Here is a 23,523-nt window from a genome sequence, read left to right as displayed (position 1 = left end):
TTCAGCTTGATATCTTTTCCAGTTTTTTAGTTATCGTGTCGACAGACAGACGGACAGACAACCGAAAATGGACGAATTAGGTGATTTTATGAACACCTATACCAAAATTATGTTCGTAGCATCAATATGTTTAGGCTTTACAATCTTGGGGCTTAAGTTAGTATACCTTGACATATTTCATATACACATGGTATGAAAAGAGCGTAGTTTTTAAGATGTCGCCTAAAATTTTATCGGAAGGGCGACATCAAATTTCAGTCGAAATCTCAGAAATTTATCGTCAGTCGCAAATTTAACCAGATTTTCGTGTTTTTTTTTCCAAGTAGGCTAAGATCCCAGGGAAAAAAATACGCTCATATATTATGGGTATTGTAATAACAATTAACTCACTTATTAATTAGCGAATAACAAAACAATCATAAAATTTATTGCATAATTTATTAATTTAACTAAAAAAAAATATTTTTTCAAACAAAACTGTACAATTGTAACAATTAACAACAATCAATTTATTTCTTTATTCGTGCACCACCTAATTCTTCTAATTGTGATTTTAATTGTTTTAATTCTTGATCAGGTACATATCTTATGTTATCATGCTCTTCTAAATGTTCTCGAGCTTGTAATGTAACACCTTCGGGTAGTGATGCTTCAAGTAATCGTAAAAACGTTGGATACATAGGTGCTGGTACATCAACAACTTGAACATTACGTTCATACATATTCAATTGATATTCACTTTCAATAATGTTTGTTTTATCTTTAAATTTTTGTATTTGATATTGACGACATGGTGTAGCCCAACACTCTTCAACAGATAAATTCATATTATCCGCTATGGTGTTGATTAAACTTTGATAATTTTCTAATACTCGATAATCATAACCTTTAATTTGTATATCAATTTCATCATAAATTGGTACTTTAGGTTTTAATAATTCTAAATAATCTGGTTCGTATAAATTGTTGTGCGTATATCGTTTTATATTTGAACATTTATTTAAATATGAACTTGTTCTAAGTATTAAGTTATTTAATCGTAATGCCATTTTTAATCTAAGTTAACTTTTTATGGTAGTTTACTGTATTAATAAGTCTATGAGTTCTTCTCGTGCTTTAATAAAAAAAATACAGGATGTATGGGAAATAAAATTTCAGAATAGAATACAAATGAAGGTCTGTTACTAAACATAAACTATCCATTAAGGTTTATATTTGTATAAGAACGACAGACAAAATCGTGATGAGCAGCATGATAGCTTGTACTTAGGAACAGATCTTGAGTTTCAAAATAAAATCGAAATAAATTTACAGTTTAATTAAGGCCACCAAACATTATAATCAATCATGATGTATGATATATGAACTTGATTGACAATCTATTTTCGTGGCTGTAAATAAAGATTATCTCTCAATGAAAAGTCATTAATTTTTTTGTTCCAAGTAATGACAATCTTAAATATTGATTGTCATTTACAATGATTGCCAATCTTGATTGACGTATCTGTGAGGACCTTCAACGGTTAGAGTTGGAAGTTAACCCTGAACTCTGATCGCGAGAGAAAAATCCGCTCGAATTAATATTATAATCCATAATACTGCATAACATAAATGCGTATAAAATTAAAAACCCCCAAAAAACTGGCCCACTGGTTTTATTAAAATGTGCTAATTAGAAGTTTACTGTAGTATTTCGTTACACTCTGTACATCAGTTTATTTGTGATCACAGACTTGTATTAAAAAAAAAAGATCTAAGTTTGACAGGCACAAATCAGAAAAAATTTTTAACTCAAAAGTTTCTTGAGCTTTCTTCATTCTTGTTATGTTTCTTAAAAAGTTTATTTCTATTTTTAATTCTTAAAATGATTTTACGTCAATTATATAAACATAATACTATATTATTTAATTATCAACAATGTCGATTAATTCATTCCCCAATGGACAAAAAATTAAAGAAAACTTTAATAGAATTATTAGGTTAAGTTTATATAATGTAAACATAAAAATTTAAACCGATAGTAAATATTTTTTTTTCAATTTTTAAACAGATATAGCACCTTTGAAGCTAGTTGGTATTTTAAAAAAATATCCATCATTAAAGCGAGTAGATATTGAGAATGTAAAACTTGCCCATAGTACATTAATTAATTTTGGTATTGATCAAGATCAGATTACTGAAATACCACAATTAATTGCATTGTTGCCTGTAGTTATTGAGAATCGCTGTTTATTACTACAAGAATTTGGATTTAATAAAATCACGGCTCAATTATTATTACGGTATTGCTTTTATTAGGATAATTAATCCTTTTATTGATTTACCGATTCTTGCATCTTTTATTTAAAAAAATTATTTGATTGTAGATATTTAGTTACTGTTAAAAAACGTGTATCTTTATTAAAATCGCATGGATTGCTGCCTGCCGACGCAAATGTACCTGAAAACATATATAGTTATATAGAAAAACCACCAAAAACTGCTCCTATGTTACCGATTTTAGATGAAAAAAAATCATTGTATGAAGTTTATATGTCTGTGCGGGAACACTACCTTAGTAAGTATCTCATCAATTTCAAAATTTATCACCTTTAGTTCATGAAATGAGACCTTACCTAGATTAAAACGAATTCTACTTATGAATAAAATCAAGTAAAACTTTTTTTTAAAATTCTTAATAATGTCAAATCCAACTAGTAGTTCGAAAATCACAATTAAATCGTAAAATGAATACGATTTAAGAACAATTTTCTTTACAGCACAAAAGAAATGGTTAAAACTAGTTTAATACGGTAAACACGGAAACCATTTGTTCAATTTTAATTTAGGGAAAGTCTGCTCAGCTTTCGCAGAAGTGACAGAAACAGGTAGGAACATAAAAGAAGTGTTGCGGATAAATGCGGATAAATGGACGACAATGGCGAATTCGGAATGATAAAAAAGGGGCTCTGGGGCACTGACCCAGTTGCCTTATTGTAGTTTCGACCATGAATCTGCATATCAAAAGATTCAAATGATTAAATGTATCAAAAGATTTTGGTTTGCTAGTACATAGTGTACTCCAATGAACACAAATGTAATATAAAATTTATAAAAAGAATTTAAATTTTAACGCCCATTTTGGACAACGCTTCACCACTTTCTGTGCGGCTAAATAATCTAAAAATTATTGTTGAGAAGTTCCAGTGATGGAAAGCTCACACATAAACACAAACTTTGGATGGTAGAGGTAAGGAGGACCATCGCCACTATAGCAAAAGTTTAAGTTATAAAGGAAAGTAATAAAAGTAAGATAAATATCTAAATAAGATGTTAGAGAAGGGTAGAGAAGTTCACATCAAACATAAAGTAATAAAAGAAAATAAAGATTTAAACAAGATACTAGAGAAGGATAGAGAATGCAACATGATTTTTATCACCATACAAGATGGTTCTTCTTATTTCTACCCTCCATAATAACAACCTATTACTAAAAAAAAAAATTTAGTATCCGGATATCTCAAAAAATTTTAATCCACTGAAAATTCAACTTAGTATATTACATAAAAATCATTAACTTCCGCAGCTTGGCGACTTGAATTTCCAAATCGAGATTCATATTTGAGTATATTAAATACTTACTGTCGATTAAAACATAAAAGTTTTCGTTCTGTTGAGGAAACAATTAAAATACTCGAAAATGATCTTGGTTTTACAAAAGAACGAATTCGAAATCATGGTTATCTACTACACAGTAATCCACATAATACTAGAAGTATATTATCTGAGATCACAGAAATTGGTGGAATGCCAATACACGAAGTTTTAAAAAAATATCCAAAAGTCATAATGACAAATGTAAAGACTATTAAAGAAATTATCCAAATTTTAAAAGATAACAATATACCAAATGAATCAATACAGCAATCGTATACTATTTTTACTATGGCATCCAGATCGATTTTGAATCGTTTACATCAATTAAAAGAAATACCAGAATTTAATGTGTTGTCGAAAAATAAACGTATTTTAAAGTTAGTAAATCATCAGCATAAAGCGAAACAACGCTTAGAATATTTACATAAAATTAAAATGCGTAATGCCAGTTTACATATTTTATCATCTACTGATGCGGATTTTGAAAAGTAAGTTTTAACGGATTTTCTTTGTTTGTTTGTGAAGAATTACAGACTAAGCCCGACTGATAGTCGTTAGGATGATTGAGACCCATTACACTACACTGTGATAAAAATTCATTAGCCTTTCTTAAAACATAGTTTCAAAACTTTTCGAGGTTTCATCGGTTTATAAAGCTCTTTTTTTCGAGAATCACTTCGAAGATCCAAAGCAGAGTTTTTATGCTTACTCCTGTGGTTATGCAGACTAGGTTTTTCTTATAATTCAAAAATCGCTTGGTCCTACTACTGTTAAGAGGGTTGCCAGAAAAATTTCTATCAAGTAGTTCCATCTTTGATGAAACAGAGAAAAAGTGCCTAATGTATTACCTAGAACGCCTCATTATTTCCAACCAATAATAATATAATACAATGGCGCGCAAATTTTTGTAGCTCAAGCATATTTAAAAAAGCTTAAGTCGAGAAAAGTAGCACAATCTGACAATCCCACATTCGCACATTTTCACACGTATGCATATTGCTTAGTATTTCTCTCCTACCCGTTTTACAGATGTAGCGCGATTCTGATTGGACCGGATCAAAAAATAGTAGGACTTTTTGTCTAATAATTTTATTTTCTACCTGATGTAACAAAGGCGACCATTTCACCCTGTATTATGGTCCACAGTACATTTGACGTATTCCAATCCAGTCTGTAATCTTTTGATATGAATGAGAGAACGATGAAGGTAGTTTGAAAATGAAATAAAATTTTTTCCAGGTATGTAATTAGTGGTGCCGATAAAACTCGTGGAATGGATGTGATTAATTATTTGAAAGATAAATTAAAAGATAAATCAAATGATATACGATCTGAATTAATGAAGCACCCATTTTGGTTTCATGTACCACTTGTACAAGTATCTGAAACTTGCGAATATTTATGTAAAAATTATAATGTTCAGGATATAAAAGAAGTAGCACAAATATTATTGTATCCAAAGTAATTCGAAGTTTTATTTTTTTAACACATTCTTGTAGTACTATACAAGATGTTCAAACTTTTATCTAATTTATTTTTAATTATAAAAAAAATAAAATTTTTGCAAATGTCTTTCTTTGAACGTTTTATCAAACAACTTACCTGTTTTTGAACTTAAAAAATCAGGCTTTAAAAACGAAATTAAGTATAAATAATTTTTCACGAGCGCTAACAGTAAAGAAAATATTACTTGTTAAAGTGATCATTCGAGATACCCTGTAAAGTTTGAATATTTTCTAAGAATGTGTTTCAATTTCCAAAGAACTTATAACACTTCTTGTATCAAATTTTAATAATATTATTATATATTTTTAGGGAAAAAGTGAAAACAGAAATATTGAACATTCGAAATGTTCCAGAAATTAAAAGAAAATGGCTTTCACCTGTGCAAGAATTAAATTTATGTCTTTATTATTTAGAAAAACCGCACCATTTTTCTGGTGATGGAATCTGGAAAAACGAAACTATAAGTTAATTATTTCATGTTTTATAATTTATTTAAACATAAATAAAATAATTATTGTTTTCCAAATAATAATTACAATGATTTTTTCCTAATTTCTCTCTCTTTTTATATAGAAATGAGATACTTACTCAACAGGCTGAGATTGTGATAACATACCTCGCTGAAGTTTCATTTCTTAAGAAAGCTGAATTAAATGAATTTAATAAGTATTTTAAAGTATCGGATTCTCTTTTGTCTAAGAGTAGTTCTTTGTGGAGGGCGGTTTTAATTGTCTTGACAATCTTCGGAGCTTCAAATGTTTAGTAAAATTGTGAAAAATTCAGTGTACCGGTAGCAATTGAATTTTTCATCTCGGGATGATGTAATTTTAAATGTTTTGCATTTGAAGTTCCCGAAAAGCATCGAAAAATTTCAATTGACCAACTCTTTCTTCTTTTTTCTTGAAATTTCTGCAATTTCTCTAAAACCTCTGATTATGCAACTCCATATTGCCTTTCTTCTCAGTTATCTATTATTTCTAGGACGAGGATAACAAAGATTTAACAATATTTAGATAAATTATAAAATTTATTTATTTATGGTTATTAAATCTCCAATATTTAACAAATTGTTTTTACTTTTTTTTGGGTCATGTTTCAAATAAACACCAAATTTAATTTTTCCCTGAGAATTTGCTGCTAATGCACGAAGAGGCTCTGCATTCTTTTCACTTGTACCTTGATCTATGCAAATCATTTGACATCGAGAACAAGCTCCAACAAACTGAAAAATATAATGAGCATAATGCAATATTCAGAGGATATTCTGTAACACCAACTCTTTAGAATTAGATTTTAGATAAATAAAAGAAACAGAAAATGTACAATAATAGAAAACCATAATTTTTTTTTTTGAAAATGTGTTATACATTTAAAAAAAAATATATTTTTTACTAAGGAAATGAATTTCATGATTTAAATTTAAATAGTTTTTTCATAAATTTTTGTTTCTCTTAAAATGTAGAATTAAATTCTTAAAGAAGGGCGCAAGTGTTGATTACAAAATTTTACCTCAAAATATTGATCTCCAATTAAAATTGTTTTATAAGACATTTCTTCGAAAGCTTCTTCTCCGTTAATAACATAATTTGGACGGAATCTTGATACTAAATTATCAATAGTCAAATCGTTTGGTTTATTTTCCATTACATTATACAGCCAGTCAATACTTTTTAAATTTAATAATAAAAATTGTGCTTCGTTAGCTAATGATAATTCAGTTTTTTCTTTTGCTACAAAAATATAATATAAACGTAAATGCTTTGTTAGTAACCGAAAATGAACTGGTTATTTTTAATTTTCGAAAACATAGATCGAAACTCCATATGATATAATTTTTTTGATAAATCAATGAATTTTAATTTGTTCCAATTTATCACAAAATCTTATCCAGTTGAATTGAATTTTCTATCCTGTTTAATTTATTGTTGGCTATTAAAAAAAAAATTTTGTGTGTCAAATTCGACGCACGACTGGATGTTGTATAATTTGAGGTGTCCGATTGGTTATTGTCAGTTTCAAACAATAGATCCTTTGTCTGTTATACATACGGTGTACATTGGCTGAGTAGCTATGTAGTCATTCTGTATCGGTGGGTAACAACTACACTGTATGCTGTGCCCGACAAGTCATTGTATGTTTCGAACAATAGATGCTTTGTATGTTATACGTAAAATGTAGCGCATCAAGTATACAAGTTTTACACCCGTATTACTAAAAATCGCCTTATAAAAATCGATTCTTAAGGAGTAAAATCCAATAAAGAAAATGTCATAATAGATTTGTTTAAATATTTTCACTTTTTTCAATGAAAAATTACCTTTTTTTGGTGAAATCCGATCACTATATTGTTGTAGTAGACGAAGGCCTGGCTTATCGAGAGCAATTTCAAGCCAATTTCCAATTTCATCTCCACAATCAATACATTGTACTTGATCTTGACATACTTTACTTTGACAAAATGCTGCTGGTTTAAATTCGATTACATTTTGCTCCAATGGTATAGAAATACTCGGAACATCTAAAATATATATTTATATAAAAGTTTCTTAGCTTAGTATGTTTAGCAGTTAAGTTCCTAAAACTGTGTTAATTACCTGGGAATGTAAGAGTCATCAACTTTGCATCCAAATCAATGATTGGTTTTATTAAACACATTCTTGGCTCTTGTTTTTGTGTTAAACAAACTCCCGAATGATTTACAATCATCCACAGTCGATCATACATTAAACCAGTATTCGATAAATACCAATTTGTTTCAATTGAAAATGGTCCACATGATTTTATTGGATAAATAAATATATTTAAAAGTTTGTAACAGTCTTTATTTGTTTCAGAATTTTTGAATCCATTTTGTGGTAATACTTTTTCTATTGGAACTTTATGACCATTCATTTGAATAGTTTTATTTGATCGAATTTTCTTTATAATTGGTTTTGTAATAAAACATTCTTCAATCATTTTTAATAATACATCAGCTTCACGTCTTGTTGACATGTATCCAAATGAAATACGAATTGATCCAGTAGGAACTCCTTCAATTAAATCAAATTGATCACCGCAAATATGACCTGCCTTTTTTTGTTATGGATTAGTAAACGTTTAAATGTTAGATCCATTTAATTAAAAATATCTAAGAGTCTTAATGTATGTCATAAGATCTTTTTTGATTTCGAAGAAACAGATAAATTTAAGAATTTAAGAAAAAAATGAGCTAATGAAATGACGGAATTGAAAAAAATTTCATAATTCTGGTAAGGGCAGATGTAATACCTCAACAGAAGGAATCATTCATAGATTTAGTACCAGAATATGTGCTGAAAATAATTAAATGGCTACCTTGGCTAAATTACGAAATGTTTAGTTAGCTGCACTTCTTTGAAATCGAGGGAGTATATATCAGTATGTCTAGATGTACATTTTCCAACAAACTCTATTTTTTATGAATTATAGTTACCTCAAAATGCTTCTTAAGTTGACTAGTAGTTAATTGTAAATGATACTGACAGGCGCCTGGATTACAAAAACACCCTGTTCTTAAATGTATGTTATATAAGTTTGCCATGTGTAAAACCTAAGTAAAAAATAATAGAGGATTACGTATTACCATATTCTGTGACAGATAAAAGATGGACTGCACAGGAGTATTTTGTCGGAGCGGACACAGATCAGATGTTACCTACCAATCAACGATAGACGAAATGGCTACGAGTCAAATATGGAACTACAGCGATTTACTTTTAAAAGAATAATTTCTTATAAACTTGACGGACCCTCTTTCAGCAGTAATGTAAATATTTAAACATTTGAAGGCAATTTCACATTTCCGCTTTGTAAAAATCGTTATCCGCTACGTCAAACTGCTCCATATGTGCTCCGATTTTTAAAATGTTATTTATACCTCGCTGTAACCAACATAATCACCATTCTGACGTAACAAATTAAAATTTATAAAGCCTCCTTGCTTAGTAATATCTTCAAACTGTGTATCATGGTATAATTTAACTACAGGTTGACCATTATTATGGTGTAATACTACCATTGAATTATAAACATATTTGGCTAGATTAAAGACATGTTTAGATATCATATCCATTGTTATGGGTAACTTCTCAAATAGGTTAAAGCAATGTTGTAATGAAATTACCGAAAGATACGGTAATGTACCATCTTCAAAACTGAATAAAAACAAGAATTTTTTGGCGTTAATATTTCGTCTCAAATAGGGCTTTGTTGAACGATACACTTTTTAAAAACGTTATTGATTCGCGAAATAAATTATAGACAAAGTTGCTAATGTATATATAGGGTGTTTGTTTTAAATTGACATATGCTTGGAACTCAAAAAACGCTCCAAGAAAAAATTTAAGGTGTATAGACGCACCCTTATTTACTTACTATCTTACGCAGGCATTAAACTTGATCTAGTTTCTCAGGCTCAATGAAACTCTACTCCATAGTTGGTAATAGATACATGTATACGTTAAATTTGAAAGTTGTTATTGATTAAAAAGGTAACATTTTTTGTTCGAAATAATTTTTCCGCAAAACGTACAGTTTAGGTAAAAACGGACTAAAAAGTTGTATACAAGATTGTTGTTTTGCAAAATCGGTTCATTAGTTTAGGACCTACGATGACACAGACAGGCGGACACTCATAGCGGTCAAACTTAACACCCGTCTTTTTGCGTCGAGGGTTAAAAAAATGTATCGTTTTGGTATGGCCAGCCCACTTTAACTTAGATTTAAAAATATGCTATACCTTTGATGCAAGTTAGTCCTAAATACAAAAAAATCAGTAGTACTTGATGATATTTGAACAGATCCACCGCCAAAATATCGTTTTTTTAATGCATGTGCACTAGAATTTTTCACTATTAGTGCACCCAAACCAGTTGGATATCCAAATAATTTATAAAATGAAATTGTTATAAAATCTGGCTTAAATATGGATAAATCTATACTATTGGTTCCAAGATAACTTGCAGTATCTAGCAAGCAAAACCAGTTAGTTGATTTACCATTTGGTAAAAGATGATTTAAACAACCATTTTGTACCTTCTGTATCCATTCTAAAGGATATTTAGCACCATTAAAATTACTTTGTGCGGGATACACAAATAACGAATTTGTATCACTAGAATTAACAATGGTTTAAAATCAGTTTTTTTAGTTAGTTTGAATCAATTTTGATCAAAATATTTCATTTTAAACATATAAAGATATTAAGAAATTATTTTTAACTTTGCAAAGAATGTTTGTAATGTGTTATATGAATTTTAGCTACTGATGATGGTTGCGTTGCAATCGAAATTATTTAATTATATTTTTTATTGCTAAAATTTCTTAATATACAATTTTGTTTCGAGTATTGTGGTATTTATTTCAATAACAATTTTAAACATATTTATAGTGATCGCGATATGTCTATCTTGAGCGAAACCGAAAGTCAACCCCCTTCCCACTCTGAATTTTTCTGCTTAAGAGATGAATGTGCACAATTATATTTTGATCCTGCCATATAAATTCTGCGTTTTATCCCCTTAGTCCTTGTGTTATGTTACCCTTACGCTGAAACGTTAAAACTACTCGGGTCGGAGAATAATTAATTGAAATATTTTGACCTCAAATTTGAATGGAACTTTTTTCTCTTATTTTGATTACCTGATATTTTTATCCAATTTTGGATATGCACTTTGAAATGTATCATTTAAATCCTTATTCAAAATACAATGAAATTTTTCGGCATACTGACGCATGCCTAATACTGATGTATGATTATCTTGCGTGTATGCAAATATTCCACCATTATTATAATGAAAATATTCACCTACATTTTTTAAAGCTGCTGTGGCACTTTGTGTGAATATTATTGTATATTCTTCTGATGTTGTATTTAAGTGCTGTAGAATTTTAAAACGGATTTGATCCACAGTATCACCCGATAATTTTCCGCTTGCATTTAAGGAATGTGGGTTACCATAAAAATTCGTTTGAAAATCACTAAAGATTTCTATCATTTGTTTTTTTGAATATAATGTTGTTCCGGCATGATCTAAATAATTGTGTTCTGAAAAATTAATTGAAATAGAATTTTTAATTGTGAAACTTTTCAGTGCGATTATTGGTAGGTACGTGCAATCCCGGATTTTTGGAGTATAAACTTTTTCGTTAACATTTTTTGATTTCAGAATCAGAAATTCACAAAAATCCAGAATTAAATTTTATTTTGGAGCAATTCATCCAGATATCTCGGAAGACTCATAGATTTGATTTGTTTATGTTTTTTGATTATATAATTAACCAAAATATTCCAAACACACAAATATTTGGATGCATTTTGCGATTGAACGATAAGTTTCTAAGATATCGATTAAAGAAGTTGTTTCGCGATATTACCCCTCGTATATAATTTTAGTTAATATGACGATATCTCAGAAACTACTTACTCAATCGAGTAGAGGAGGACCAGAATGCAACCGTATTTAAGCATAAACACATACTTGATCAGCAGTATGAGCAGTCCAGGTTCAGCGGGTAGCTTCGCGCCCCAGTCCTCACTTATGGTAAACTCATGATTCTTGAGATAATTCATAAGAAATAAATATTTTATTAAAATTAGTTTCGAGCTCATGATAAAGACGTTAATCATTAGGCCATGTTAAGCACCTCCAGTTTTGAAAGATTCAAAAAACGAAGCAAACTTGCGCGGAAAATAACAGAGTAGTCTAGAATTACAAATTAAATAAATTTCAGTAGTTTACATGAGTACCCGCTCTAGAAATCTAAAAATCTAGTTTTATTAATAGGGTTGATTTTATTTGCAAATTAAATAGGTTTTGAAATTACAAACAATTTAAATAATAAATTCCCGCAATTCAATTCGAATTTTTTTTCATGCGCATATAGGTACTGTCAATCCCGAATTGAAAAGATATCCGGGTTTTATTTACCGAATCTAATTCGAATTACCACCTCCATTGGGAGTGTCATCCATTTTATCATCAGATTCAAAAGATTATATTGTTACAAATATTACTCGGTATCGGCGACCACTCGACAACATAGTTATCTAACCTTAATTTTTAATATTTAGTAATTATAAATTTATTATACCTTGTATATGTGGAAATTCTTCGTTTATCTTCCTTTCAGTATCTTTGGCATACACCGATTTATATATTAATAAATCTTCAACGCTTTTTTCAATTTCCATATTGAAACGATTATATTTTAATACAATTTTAAAACTGAGACGAACACAAGTGGAACAACTGAAAAGTTTAAAAAAAACAGTGGCCACTAAAATTATATATTTTATTATTTAACAATGGATATAATCGGTATATACCTAATAATCAATTTTATTATGTAATAATTTCCTTGACGAATTGTTGACTTTATTGACAATATTATAAAAAAATTCGCTTTCATATAAAGTTGTTTTTTCAAGTCTTTATTAGATTTTTTTATACGACGATATTTGTTATGTATATTATCGCTATTTTATCTTTTTTCTTTTGATTGGTTTATAATAGTACAAATAAAACATTTTAATTATGCATAATGTGATGCAATTAAATATTAATTTAAAAATATGTTTTTTTAATAGAAAAAATTCTAATTGTAATTAAAATTTCAACTATATATTTCCTCTTGCCAACCTTTTTTATTAGACTAGTAATCAAATTTTAATATAAAAACTTTTAATTACTAGAGAAAAAAAATATGCTCTAGGCGAAAACTTGAGGAGCACCACGGTATATGAATGAAATCGTGGTTAAAAGCTCATACTATTATTAATACATATATATTATTTACAATCTTACATGGTTTACAATTTGAAAGTAATTAAAACTTCGACTAATTTTAATTGAGTTAGAGCTTTTAATTTTGACACACGCAACAAATTCCAGATTTAAAATTATTTTCTTTCGTTTCGCAGTTATGAATTATTTACTTCCGATCGGAAACGGAAGCTAAAAGCATAAAAGGGTTGGGTTGAAAAAGGAAGTTGGGATAGGAAACTGAAAGCATCATAGCTTTCAAATTTTAACTGTCAGTCCGAAAAAAAGTAGCCTGCGCTTGCGTTTGTCACTTGAGGAAAAGACCTATGAACGCCCGGAATTTTTCGATTTACAAACAGAACGATTCTAAATTTATTTATTAACTTCCCAGTATAGGAAGTTATTGTAATGAGTCCGATTTTCGGGGAAGAAGTATGTGTGTTCGTGCTCATTTTTTTCGTCATCGATATCATACGAACAAAAAATTATATCGACTTCGTTGAGGTGTCAATCGAAGTGTAATAACGGCAATATGGTCTGAAAGAATTTCATAACATTCGACCCACCCATGGATTGTTAGTTAAATTTCAGTTGTAGGCTAAGATTTTGTGGCTAGATCTTGCCCTAGCCTAAATCTGACCAAGTTTTATTATCAGAGAAAATAATATTTATCCCAAATAGGTAATCACGATAAATCCGAATTACTAAACATCCTGTATGTAAATTTTAAGCGTAATATTTTTAAAAACTAATAATAATAATAATAATATAATAATAATTATAGTTATAAAACAAAATAATATGTTTGGTTCAACAGAGATAAACATATTGTTATATACTTTAGTTTATGTGAAATTTTCTTGAATATTCTTTTGATCACTGCCCGATGTTCTATTATATTTAATAAAAAATATAAGATATCTATTACTACATCTTTAAAGAATATACACACTTAGCGGCTTTTGATAAATTTTCATTGGTCATTTTCGCAGGCTAAGGTCTCTTATACAACTAGGAAGTTTTGTGCCAAAAAATAAATTTACACGTGAAAGTGAATGTACTTGAATTTTTTACATTGAAATAAGATTTTTTCGTAAAAATAATACCTAAGATTGTTCGCTTTATGCGGCTATAACTAAAAATCCGAAAGTTAATTTTTTTAAGATCGATCATTAATTTTTCAACTGGTTTTCTATTGCCTAATATAATTATGATAATTTTTCATTATTCATCTTTGAAATTTGTGGTTTCTATTTCCATAGGAAGTAGAAAATAATATCTTATGTTTCCCACTAATCATATACTCCTACATACTATTCTGTTTCACAACTAAAAGCATATGTAGATGTTAGTTAATCGTATTTGATAAGTCCAGACCCCAGGACCAGGAAGTTTTTACATGAAAACGGAAACTCTGTTTGGTTGAAAGACGATTAGAACCATCTACACCTCTTTGGAGGTATAATTGGAAGGAGTAGGGGAAAAAGTTTCTGTGAATATCCGGAATGCTAATACCTAAAAATCTGAAATATTCTATTAAAGTAAGTAACGATTTTGCGAAATTCAAACCCGTTAATAAACGTAAATCATTTTATAAAAATGTCTTAAAATTTTACATATACACCTAAGAGACCTTCAAGAAGAGTTCGATGACGGGGAAGGAGGACTTTATCCGACCTTTCATTTTTATTTTTTCCATGACCCCACCGCATATTGAACCTTTTACGGAACACCTCGTTTTTTATGAAACTATACAAGTCTCTTAGAAATTACTCATTCAATCTTTAAATGGACAAGTTTCTGAAATTTTTGGGTCAAAATTACTCTAGCAAGAGATATTTATACAAATCACTCAAAGACAATGCAATTTTCTAGAGTTTTTGAAATTTGCTTAAAAACTCAACAGAAAAAATTTATTTCGAAATTTGAAAAAAAGTTCATATATAATGATTGAGTTAATAGTGTTTGAGATATCACCTTAACAATTCTGTAAGAAAAGCTTTTATTTCGGAGCGCTTCCGTAGATATCTCTAAAAATATACATCTAATCACCAAATGAGTTATGGTTTTTTATATTTTTTATTTTAGCTTCTGAGATAAGTATTAGCTGAAGATATTGCTCGGGGATATCGACTGGCGTTTACGACTTTATACGATATCTCAGAAACTACTCGTCCAATCGTTAAAGGGACACATTTTTGGGCAAAAAGAGGGATATGTTATATTGTTTATTGTTATTGAATTTGGAAGCGTCAAAAGCATAGGCATATAAAATTATCTATGATAATATATTATCTCTATGGCCGAAAACAATGGCGTTATATGATATTATGGAGTGTAAAGGTAAAGAAGCATAATCTCTTATATGATTTTTTTGGTTGACTTAAAAAGTGGCGCCAAATAGCATTAAAGGGCCTATAATGGCGCTCGTGTACCGAAGTGTATGAAGCGAAGTGTAAATGAACTGTATGTACTCTGGAACACCAATGCCATCTTAATGAAATTAAGGTCACTTTTTTAAGACGGAGATTGGGCTCCTTTACCTCATATGATATGATACATATTTAGTAGTCTGCGTACAGATGACTCTACTAAATTTATATGTACATACATCTTTATTATGTTGTCTGTAGATGTCCCCAGCATAACTTTAAACTCGTTGCATCCATGATCAAAATATACAAGGTTTGTACTTCCCGACGCTATTTTAAACACACTGTACATAAACGAACACTTGGCATATTTAATAATCTTTACCTAATATTCAGAGCAATATGGTGCTCTGTAAACCAGCTGGATCTTTGTATTCGAAATTCTGGAATGACGTCTAACCTTTTGGAATGGAAATACTTTGCTCACCGTGAGAGGAGTCAAGATTTTCAATTGCACCTTTTGTACTTTATTAAAGGAAATTTAGTGTAGCACAAAGTTATTTCAACGAATTTGTGGCGGTTTTCGTAGCATCTTTGCTTGACGGGTTCTTTACGTATCGAATTAAAAAAAAAATTAACTACGCTATAACTTGAAAACAAATGACAATTGGATAACAACATTTGAGTTCATAAAAATTGCTTTCACGTATCTTTTTCACGACTCACCTTGTATACACTGAGTCTATATAATTTAGAGTATATTGAAATCAAAAATTTTTGCATTACTTTTCGCACACTCGCTACCGACTATCGTACACTCAATTATAGATGACTGGTCTGTAATTTAACGAAACTCCCACGCAATATATTAGATATTATTTTATTCTATTAATTCTATACCATTGAGAAATATGCAATATTTATTTAATACACTTTTTTGTCTTTTTTAGTTTATTTTCTCATTTTAATTATTTAAACAGGTGTATCAAAATACCTAACAAAAGGTGCATTTTTTAAACTTTGGGTATAATATACTAAGGATGTTTTTTATTTAAGATTTTCGTAATTTTAGCGAATAATTATGAATCTAATGAGAAAAAATGTACTTTAGGTGGTTATTAAAAATTTATTTTCTAAGACCGTTAGAAAACTTTTTTAGGTAGATATATAAGAAACAGAACTTTTTTGGTAAAATTTTTTGGTGATATGCCAAAAAATACTCACACAATTGTTAAATTAGCCAGTTTTTTCGATTTTTTTGAATCGCTATACATCAAATTTTGAACCAATTTTTTTTCATGATTTTCTAGATTTATTTAAAGTGTTATCCTTAAGAAAATTACAAGGAGTTGAAAACACTTTTTTGGTTTCAATTTAGATAGAAACAATTAATAACCTTCGACCCAAAAAGACTATGTAAGTGTATATCTGTGAGTCTGTCTGAGGCATCGTAGCTTTTAAGAGTATGATCCGATTTTCATTTATTTTTTTGTAAATTTGAAAGATTACTTGATCGAGAGCGTTTTTAGAAAATCTATGCTTTTAGAAAATCTGTTCTCTTTATCATTCTTTATCAGTTGTTAGCAGAATATATTTTAAGTGAATTCATCTTATAAGAATACTTCTTATGGAATTGTAATACTAAAAAAAAATAAACACGCTTTATATATTGCATTAAAAAAGTGATATTAAAACACTGAACTCTATTTTAGTTCAGTTTATTCAATTTTCTAAAAAGTAGTAAGTATAAAAAGAAAATATAAAACGTACAATAACTTTTCTAATTAGTGAATTTTCAATTTTGGTTTGTATCGAACTTTTTTCTTCTCCGGATCGGATATTTAAACAATTAACTCAGTCAATGGTTTATTTTCACTTGTCTTCCAGAATTTCAAAACCGTGTGTCTAGAAAAAAACGCTTTCTCGGCTATAAGTGTATTAAGAAATTGTCATTATTATAAAGTTATCCTATTTGTTGAAGTTCTACTGTAACTTGAGCCACCCAGTATAATTGCAGTACCTTAATAAATATGTACTAGATTAGGTTAGGTTATATTGGCTGTCCCAATATTCCCAACTATTAATTAAATTAATTTTGTTGCGATGGCGGGAATCGAACCCGCTACCCTAAACATACCGCGGACGGAATTGGTTACGCCTTAAATATGTACTAACAATAACTTATTTTACGGCTTATTTAACTTATTTTATTTGCACTGATTGTGCAAATAAAGATTTTTTATACACAAATATTCATATTTTCAAATGCTATGCTTATATTTAAAAGTTTTTCAAACTTTTCGTTTATTACAAACATTAAAAAATGTTGATTTTGGTAGTTAAAAAGCAAATATTAAAATTAACTTACATTAAATTTATAAATACTTAAATTAAAACTAACATGAAATTAATTTAGAGATTTTAATCGTTTAAATATTCATAAAATAATTAAAAAGATTTATTATTTATAAAAAAAAAAGAGTGTTCATTTAAAAAGGTTCAGTGGTTTTTCATATTTTGTAAATACGAGTATACTTTAAAAAAATTATGTATTATATGAAATATTTAATATATTTTAGAATAATTATTATACCTTTAAAATTTAATATATCACTTAAAATAGTAATTGGATTCAAGTGTCTGATATTAAACGAAATAAGGAATAATATATAGTTGCGAATGGCATCGATAAATTATATGAAAAGTTATTCAAATCAAAAACAGTCAATAAAACAAGATAAAAATCATCTAAGTAAAGATAATAGTGGCGAAAAAATTGAACCATGGCGTGAAAAAATTATGCAGATGGAACGAGGTAAACAATTAAGATTTTTATTTTTAATGCGTTTGGCCTGTAACTAATTAATTAACTGTAAACTAATTAATTAATTGTAAACAATACTTAATTTTCACCCAATTGTAATCGCATCTGAAGATAATACGAAATTATTAATATTTTATTATTAATTAAAAACTGTTGGAAAATTTGCTTAGAACGTCCCGCAGACAAAGTAGATAGTGTAATTAAAAGATAAAACGTTTATTATTTAGTTCAGACAGAATTAACCACAATTTTGATAAAGGTAAACGGCTTTAAATGCTATAGAATGCCCTCAATGGTGGATAAAAGTTTTTAACTTGAAACAAGAGTATTTTCAATCGAATTGTATATGAAAAATATTTTACTCTTCAGTTTTGTATGAATATTGGTTAAATTATTTGTCTAGCGTGTTTTTTCCTAAGCGGTACATTTTTAGACCGTACGTATATTTTTCGTCAAACCTAGACATAATAAGCTTGAAAATTAGGTGTGAATTATGGAATTTGATAAGGGTAGGACAGGGAAAAACTTGCTGGAGTAATAACTAATAAGAAGACAACAGTTTATAATTTTCTGACACTATGTCCATAGCAAGACATCAGAAATAAAGCCATTTTTATCTTATAGTAATGATTTATCTATATGTAGGTAATTCAATGATCATTTTTTTGTCTAGAATACTTGGTTCACTTTATACATTTATTTATGATATGTAGGTACTTTAGAAATGACTTAGTTTTAAATGTTCCTTACCAAGTTAATGAGCTGAATATTCATAATTAATTTAAGCAGAATTAATGACCGGTTCTATAATGATAAACTATAATTTTAATTTTTTGCATGTTACCTGAAATTATATGAATATGACTCTTGTATGTAATACAAACGTGCCGAATTGGAAACGGAAGATTTTATTCAATTCTAGTCTATACTAGTAGTTTAATAAAGTACACGATAAGAAATGTATGGCGTTTACTACAATGCTAGTATGGTATATAGAGACAGATATTATGGTATCTATGTTAGCATAAGTAATATTACAGTATTGAATAAAGCTATCCACCAGAAGTATTGTAATATCATATACCAGAATGGGCCTGACGCCCATACTGCAATGATTCGTCCGCAATACTTATTACTAATGTTACTATTCCCTCAAGCGAAGCGAGCGGTGATTCTGATCTACACACACTCACATCAATTATTAGAAACCTTCTAAAAAAAACATTTATATCTACCGGATAATTCTCATTAACATTTACTTCGAAAATTAACGATTCAATAGGATTATTGGTGTCAGAATTTTATCTTATTTTAGGGCGGACATGTCAATGCAGTATGGGCGTCAGGCCCATACTGTAGCTGGAGTTATCTCCGTATGCAGGAGATGTGTCAATTTAATGCAGTTTCTGATTCGACTTATCGACTTGATTTTGAAGTTACGTTGAAGTCACGACTACACATTACCATTTAATCTAAATTAAATTTTAAAAGTGTTTAGAATGAAAAGTTTTCATTCTACGGATAATTTATTGTATATTTTTTCAGATTACAAAAAAACTGCATGCGATAGAGAGCGCCTGCGAATGAGAGATATGAATCGTGCATTTGAATGCTTGCGACAACGATTACCAATAAATAAACCAGCTGGGAAGAAAATTTCTAAGATAGAATCATTAAGGTATTGTCAATATGCTCCTAAAATCAGAATTCGTTTTATTTATGCTTTTTGCTACCTTTGGCCTTGAATATCTAAGGAAGCGCACACGTCACCATTTGTGACTTTTGAGCCAACATTTGTACTATCAAAATAAAGATTTGTGTACAAATTCAGCTTATTCCGTTAGATTCCGAGGTTGACTACTGCATCTTTACTAAGATGATCGTGTAATACCCATAGAGATATGAAGATAGAGAACGCTTGCCTGTAAGTGGAGGCGAAATGCGAAGCGAGAGTGAAGACTGCCAGTAAGTTCCCCTGTGTCCTTGTCTAATACATATATGTACTTGTACTTACTAATACATATGCTCATACTTACATATGATTATGATAAGAACACAGGGGAACTCACTGACAGTCTTCTCTCTCATTCATCATATCGCATCCACTTACTATTCTATGGTTATACCTTATGTATACTATTCTATGGTTATTCGTTGTGTGCGTAGTCATGGTAGGGACAATAAAATTGATGCCAGCGCTTCCAGTGAAAAATTTTGGCGTTATAGGAGGCTGTTATGACTAATTTGCAATTCTTTACATGTTAATGTTATAGAAAATGTCAAATTAAAATTATAGAAAAAACTATTTAATTAAACTTAATGCATTAAAAATTGTGAAAATAAGAAATCAAATTGCACAAATATTATTTTTCAAATGTAAATTATCATAATTATTTATTTAAATTTGTGAGACAATAATATTAAATTTTCAATGTAAGTCATAAATGCAATCCATATTTAAAGTAGTATTCTATAATTAAAGTAGTGTATCGTTAATACCTTAAACAATCAGTTTTGTTATACTTTGTTTTTTTCATTTTTAGAATTGCCATAAAATATATTCGACATTTAGAAAATATGTTAGAACAAACGTCAACAGAGGTTCCAATTCCAGCACCTCCACATTATGTACCATATGAATACACTTCTTCGCAACGTGATCAACAATCAGAACAACAAGTATCTCATATTATTACTAATAATAATAATTTTCATTATCGTTCATATCATTATAATAGTACTGCAAATAATACCACACATGGTATGATTAATGGTGGTAGTTTACATCAGCACACATCACCAATCAACAATAATAATAACAATTATTATTATAATTACCGTTATTATAATTCTGAACATCAGCAACAACAACAACAACAACAACAACAGGAACAAGAACAAGAACAAAACGATGAATTTAGGAGTAACAATGATGATAATATTATGTATAATACAACAATTGTATCACCATTAAGCTATTTATTTCTACCGGCATCGGACAAATAGCATGTACATTTATGCAATGCTTAGCGAAATGTCGTTTAAGTAGGCCCGTTGTATTTTTTTCTTTTTAACTTTCCATTCCTATTTTTGCATAAAATAAAAGGTTAAACAAGTTATGAAAACAAACAATTGACTGAGTTAATTGTTGAAATGTATAGGCAGTGGCAATCGATTGTTTTTTTTTACGACATGAGAGTAAGACAAGATAGCCCCTCTTAACACGCAATGTAATAAGATTGTCTTTCTTCTCACTTCCTTAGTACCCCATCTACTAAGTTTCATCAAATTCCAAAACAAAATTTTTTTTTCGATTTTTTCGATTTTATCAAAGGGGTACCCCTTAAAAAAATTGCAAAAAATCGAAAAATTTTATGTATCTCCAATTTTGATAAAACTCAGTATATAAGGTAATTTTGACCCAAAAAGTACAAAAATCGCGTGCATTTAACGACTGGTCGAATAGTTTTTGAGATACGGACTAAAATCGATCCAAATTTTGCGATATCTCAGAAACTCTGCATCCAATCATTAAATTAACCGGATTTTTATACTTTTTGGGTCAAAATTACCCCATCCACCGAGTTTCATCAAATTCCAAAACATAAATTTTTTTGCGATTTTCTCGATTTTATCAAAGGGGTACCCCTTAAAAAAATTGCAAAAAATCGAAAAATTTTATGTATCTCCAATTTTGATAAAACTCAGTATATAAGGTAATTTTGACCCAAAAAGTACAAAAATCGCGTGCATTTAACGACTGGTCGAATAGTTTTTGAGATACGGACTAAAATCGATCCAAATTTTGCGATATCTCAGAAACTCTGCATCCAATCATTAAATTAACCGGATTTTTATACTTTTTGGGTCAAAATTACCCCATCCACCGAGTTTCATCAAATTCCAAAACATAAATTTTTTTGCGATTTTCTCGATTTTATCAAAGGGGTACCCCTTAAAAAAATTGCAAAAAATCGAAAAATTTTATGTATCTCCAATTTTGATAAAACTCAGTATATAAGGTAATTTTGACCCAAAAAGTACAAAAATCGCGTGCATTTAACGACTGGTCGAATAGTTTTTGAGATACGGACTAAAATCGATCCAAATTTTGCGATATCTCAGAAACTCTGCATCCAATCATTAAATTAACCGGATTTTTATACTTTTTGGGTCAAAATTACCCCATCCACCGAGTTTCATCAAATTCCAAAACATAAATTTTTTTGCGATTTTCTCGATTTTATCAAAGGGGTACCCCTTAAAAAAATTGCAAAAAATCGAAAAATTTTATGTATCTCCAATTTTGATAAAACTCAGTATATAAGGTAATTTTGACCCAAAAAATCGCGTGCATTTAACGACTGGTCGAATAGTTTTTGAGATACGGACTAAAATCGATCCAAATTTTGCGATATCTCAGAAACTCTGCATCCAATCATTAAATTAACCGGATTTTTATACTTTTTGGGTCAAAATTACCCCATCCACCGAGTTTCATCAAATTCCAAAACATAAATTTTTTTGCGATTTTCTCGATTTTATCAAAGGGGTACCCCTTAAAAAAATTGCAAAAAATCGAAAAATTTTATGTATCTCCAATTTTGATAAAACTCAGTATATAAGGTAATTTTGACCCAAAAAGTACAAAAATCGCGTGCATTTAACGACTGGTCGAATAGTTTTTGAGATACGGACTAAAATCGATCCAAATTTTGCGATATCTCAGAAACTCTGCATTCAATCATTAAATTAACCGGATTTTTATACTTTTTGGGTCAAAATTACCCCATCCACCGAGTTTCATCAAATTCCAAAACATAAATTTTTTTGCGATTTTCTCGATTTTATCAAAGGGGTACCCCTTAAAAAAATTGCAAAAAATCGAAAAATTTTATCTATCTTCAATTTTGATAAAACTCAGTATATAAGGTAATTTTGACCCAAAAAGAACAAAAATCGCGTGCATTTAACGACTGGTCGAATAGTTTTTGAGATACTGACTAAAATCCATCCAAATATTGCGATATCTCAGAAACTCTGCATCCAATCATTAAATGAAGCACAAAGTTAAGTAATTACAGATGTTGCCCACTGGGTCTTTTTCGTTTTCATCTACAAAATTAATCATAAACAAAAGACTTTTGAAATGTGAGCTATGTATAAAAGGTGTTAAATATATTTAGATATCTTTTGTCATCAGTCATGTTACTGAATGAAAATGTAAACTATAATGTTGTAAATAATGACATATTTCTTTAACAGCAACCAAAAAAGGTCATTATTGTCAACGTTGTTATCATTATCGTCACGTGGTGGGTGTCACTGTAAATTTGAACAATGCTGTTTTTAATACAGGTTATATAGAAGTTATAATTACTCTTGTTCATAATGCACTAAA

The 23,523-nt window shown here is 29.3% G+C and overlaps 4 protein-coding genes across 4 annotated transcripts; 2 read left to right on the top strand and 2 right to left on the bottom strand.

Moving 5' to 3' along the window:
* Positions 1-472: 472 nt before the first annotated feature.
* LOC123293574 (39S ribosomal protein L48, mitochondrial) lies at positions 473-1,065 on the bottom strand. The gene has a single exon (XM_044874439.1). It carries the CDS (start codon positions 1,047-1,049, stop codon positions 510-512), a length of 540 nt encoding a protein of 179 aa, XP_044730374.1. The 5' UTR covers positions 1,050-1,065; the 3' UTR covers positions 473-509.
* Positions 1,066-1,928: 863 nt separating this feature from the next.
* Positions 1,929-5,619, top strand: LOC123293483 (transcription termination factor 5, mitochondrial). Its single transcript, XM_044874328.1, has 6 exons — positions 1,929-1,979; positions 2,051-2,282; positions 2,367-2,557; positions 3,566-4,124; positions 4,876-5,097; positions 5,452-5,619. The coding sequence occupies exons 1-6, from the start codon at positions 1,940-1,942 to the stop codon at positions 5,609-5,611; spliced, it is 1,404 nt and encodes a 467-aa protein (XP_044730263.1). The 5' UTR covers positions 1,929-1,939; the 3' UTR covers positions 5,612-5,619.
* A 607-nt stretch (positions 5,620-6,226) lies between these two features.
* Positions 6,227-12,427, bottom strand: LOC123291928 (molybdenum cofactor sulfurase; the record flags this gene model as incomplete). Its single annotated transcript, XM_044872391.1, has 9 exons — positions 12,256-12,427; positions 10,804-11,209; positions 9,902-10,276; positions 9,041-9,317; positions 8,597-8,713; positions 7,737-8,214; positions 7,460-7,660; positions 6,652-6,872; positions 6,227-6,364 (listed from the first exon to the last, which is right to left on the bottom strand). Coding segments are annotated over exons 1-9 (2,313 nt in total), but the record flags the coding sequence as incomplete, so codon positions are not given.
* Positions 12,428-17,977: 5,550 nt separating this feature from the next.
* Positions 17,978-21,376, top strand: LOC123292555 (myb-like protein AA). The gene is made up of 3 exons (XM_044873268.1): positions 17,978-18,113; positions 19,668-19,800; positions 20,666-21,376. Exons 1-3 carry the CDS (start codon positions 17,978-17,980, stop codon positions 21,126-21,128), a joined length of 732 nt encoding a protein of 243 aa, XP_044729203.1. The 3' UTR covers positions 21,129-21,376.
* Positions 21,377-23,523: the final 2,147 nt, after the last annotated feature.

This window comes from Chrysoperla carnea, chromosome 2 (assembly GCF_905475395.1).
Source record: "Chrysoperla carnea chromosome 2, inChrCarn1.1, whole genome shotgun sequence".
Taxonomy (NCBI): domain Eukaryota; kingdom Metazoa; phylum Arthropoda; class Insecta; order Neuroptera; family Chrysopidae; genus Chrysoperla; species Chrysoperla carnea.
This window is presented reverse-complemented; position numbering and strand designations above follow the sequence as displayed.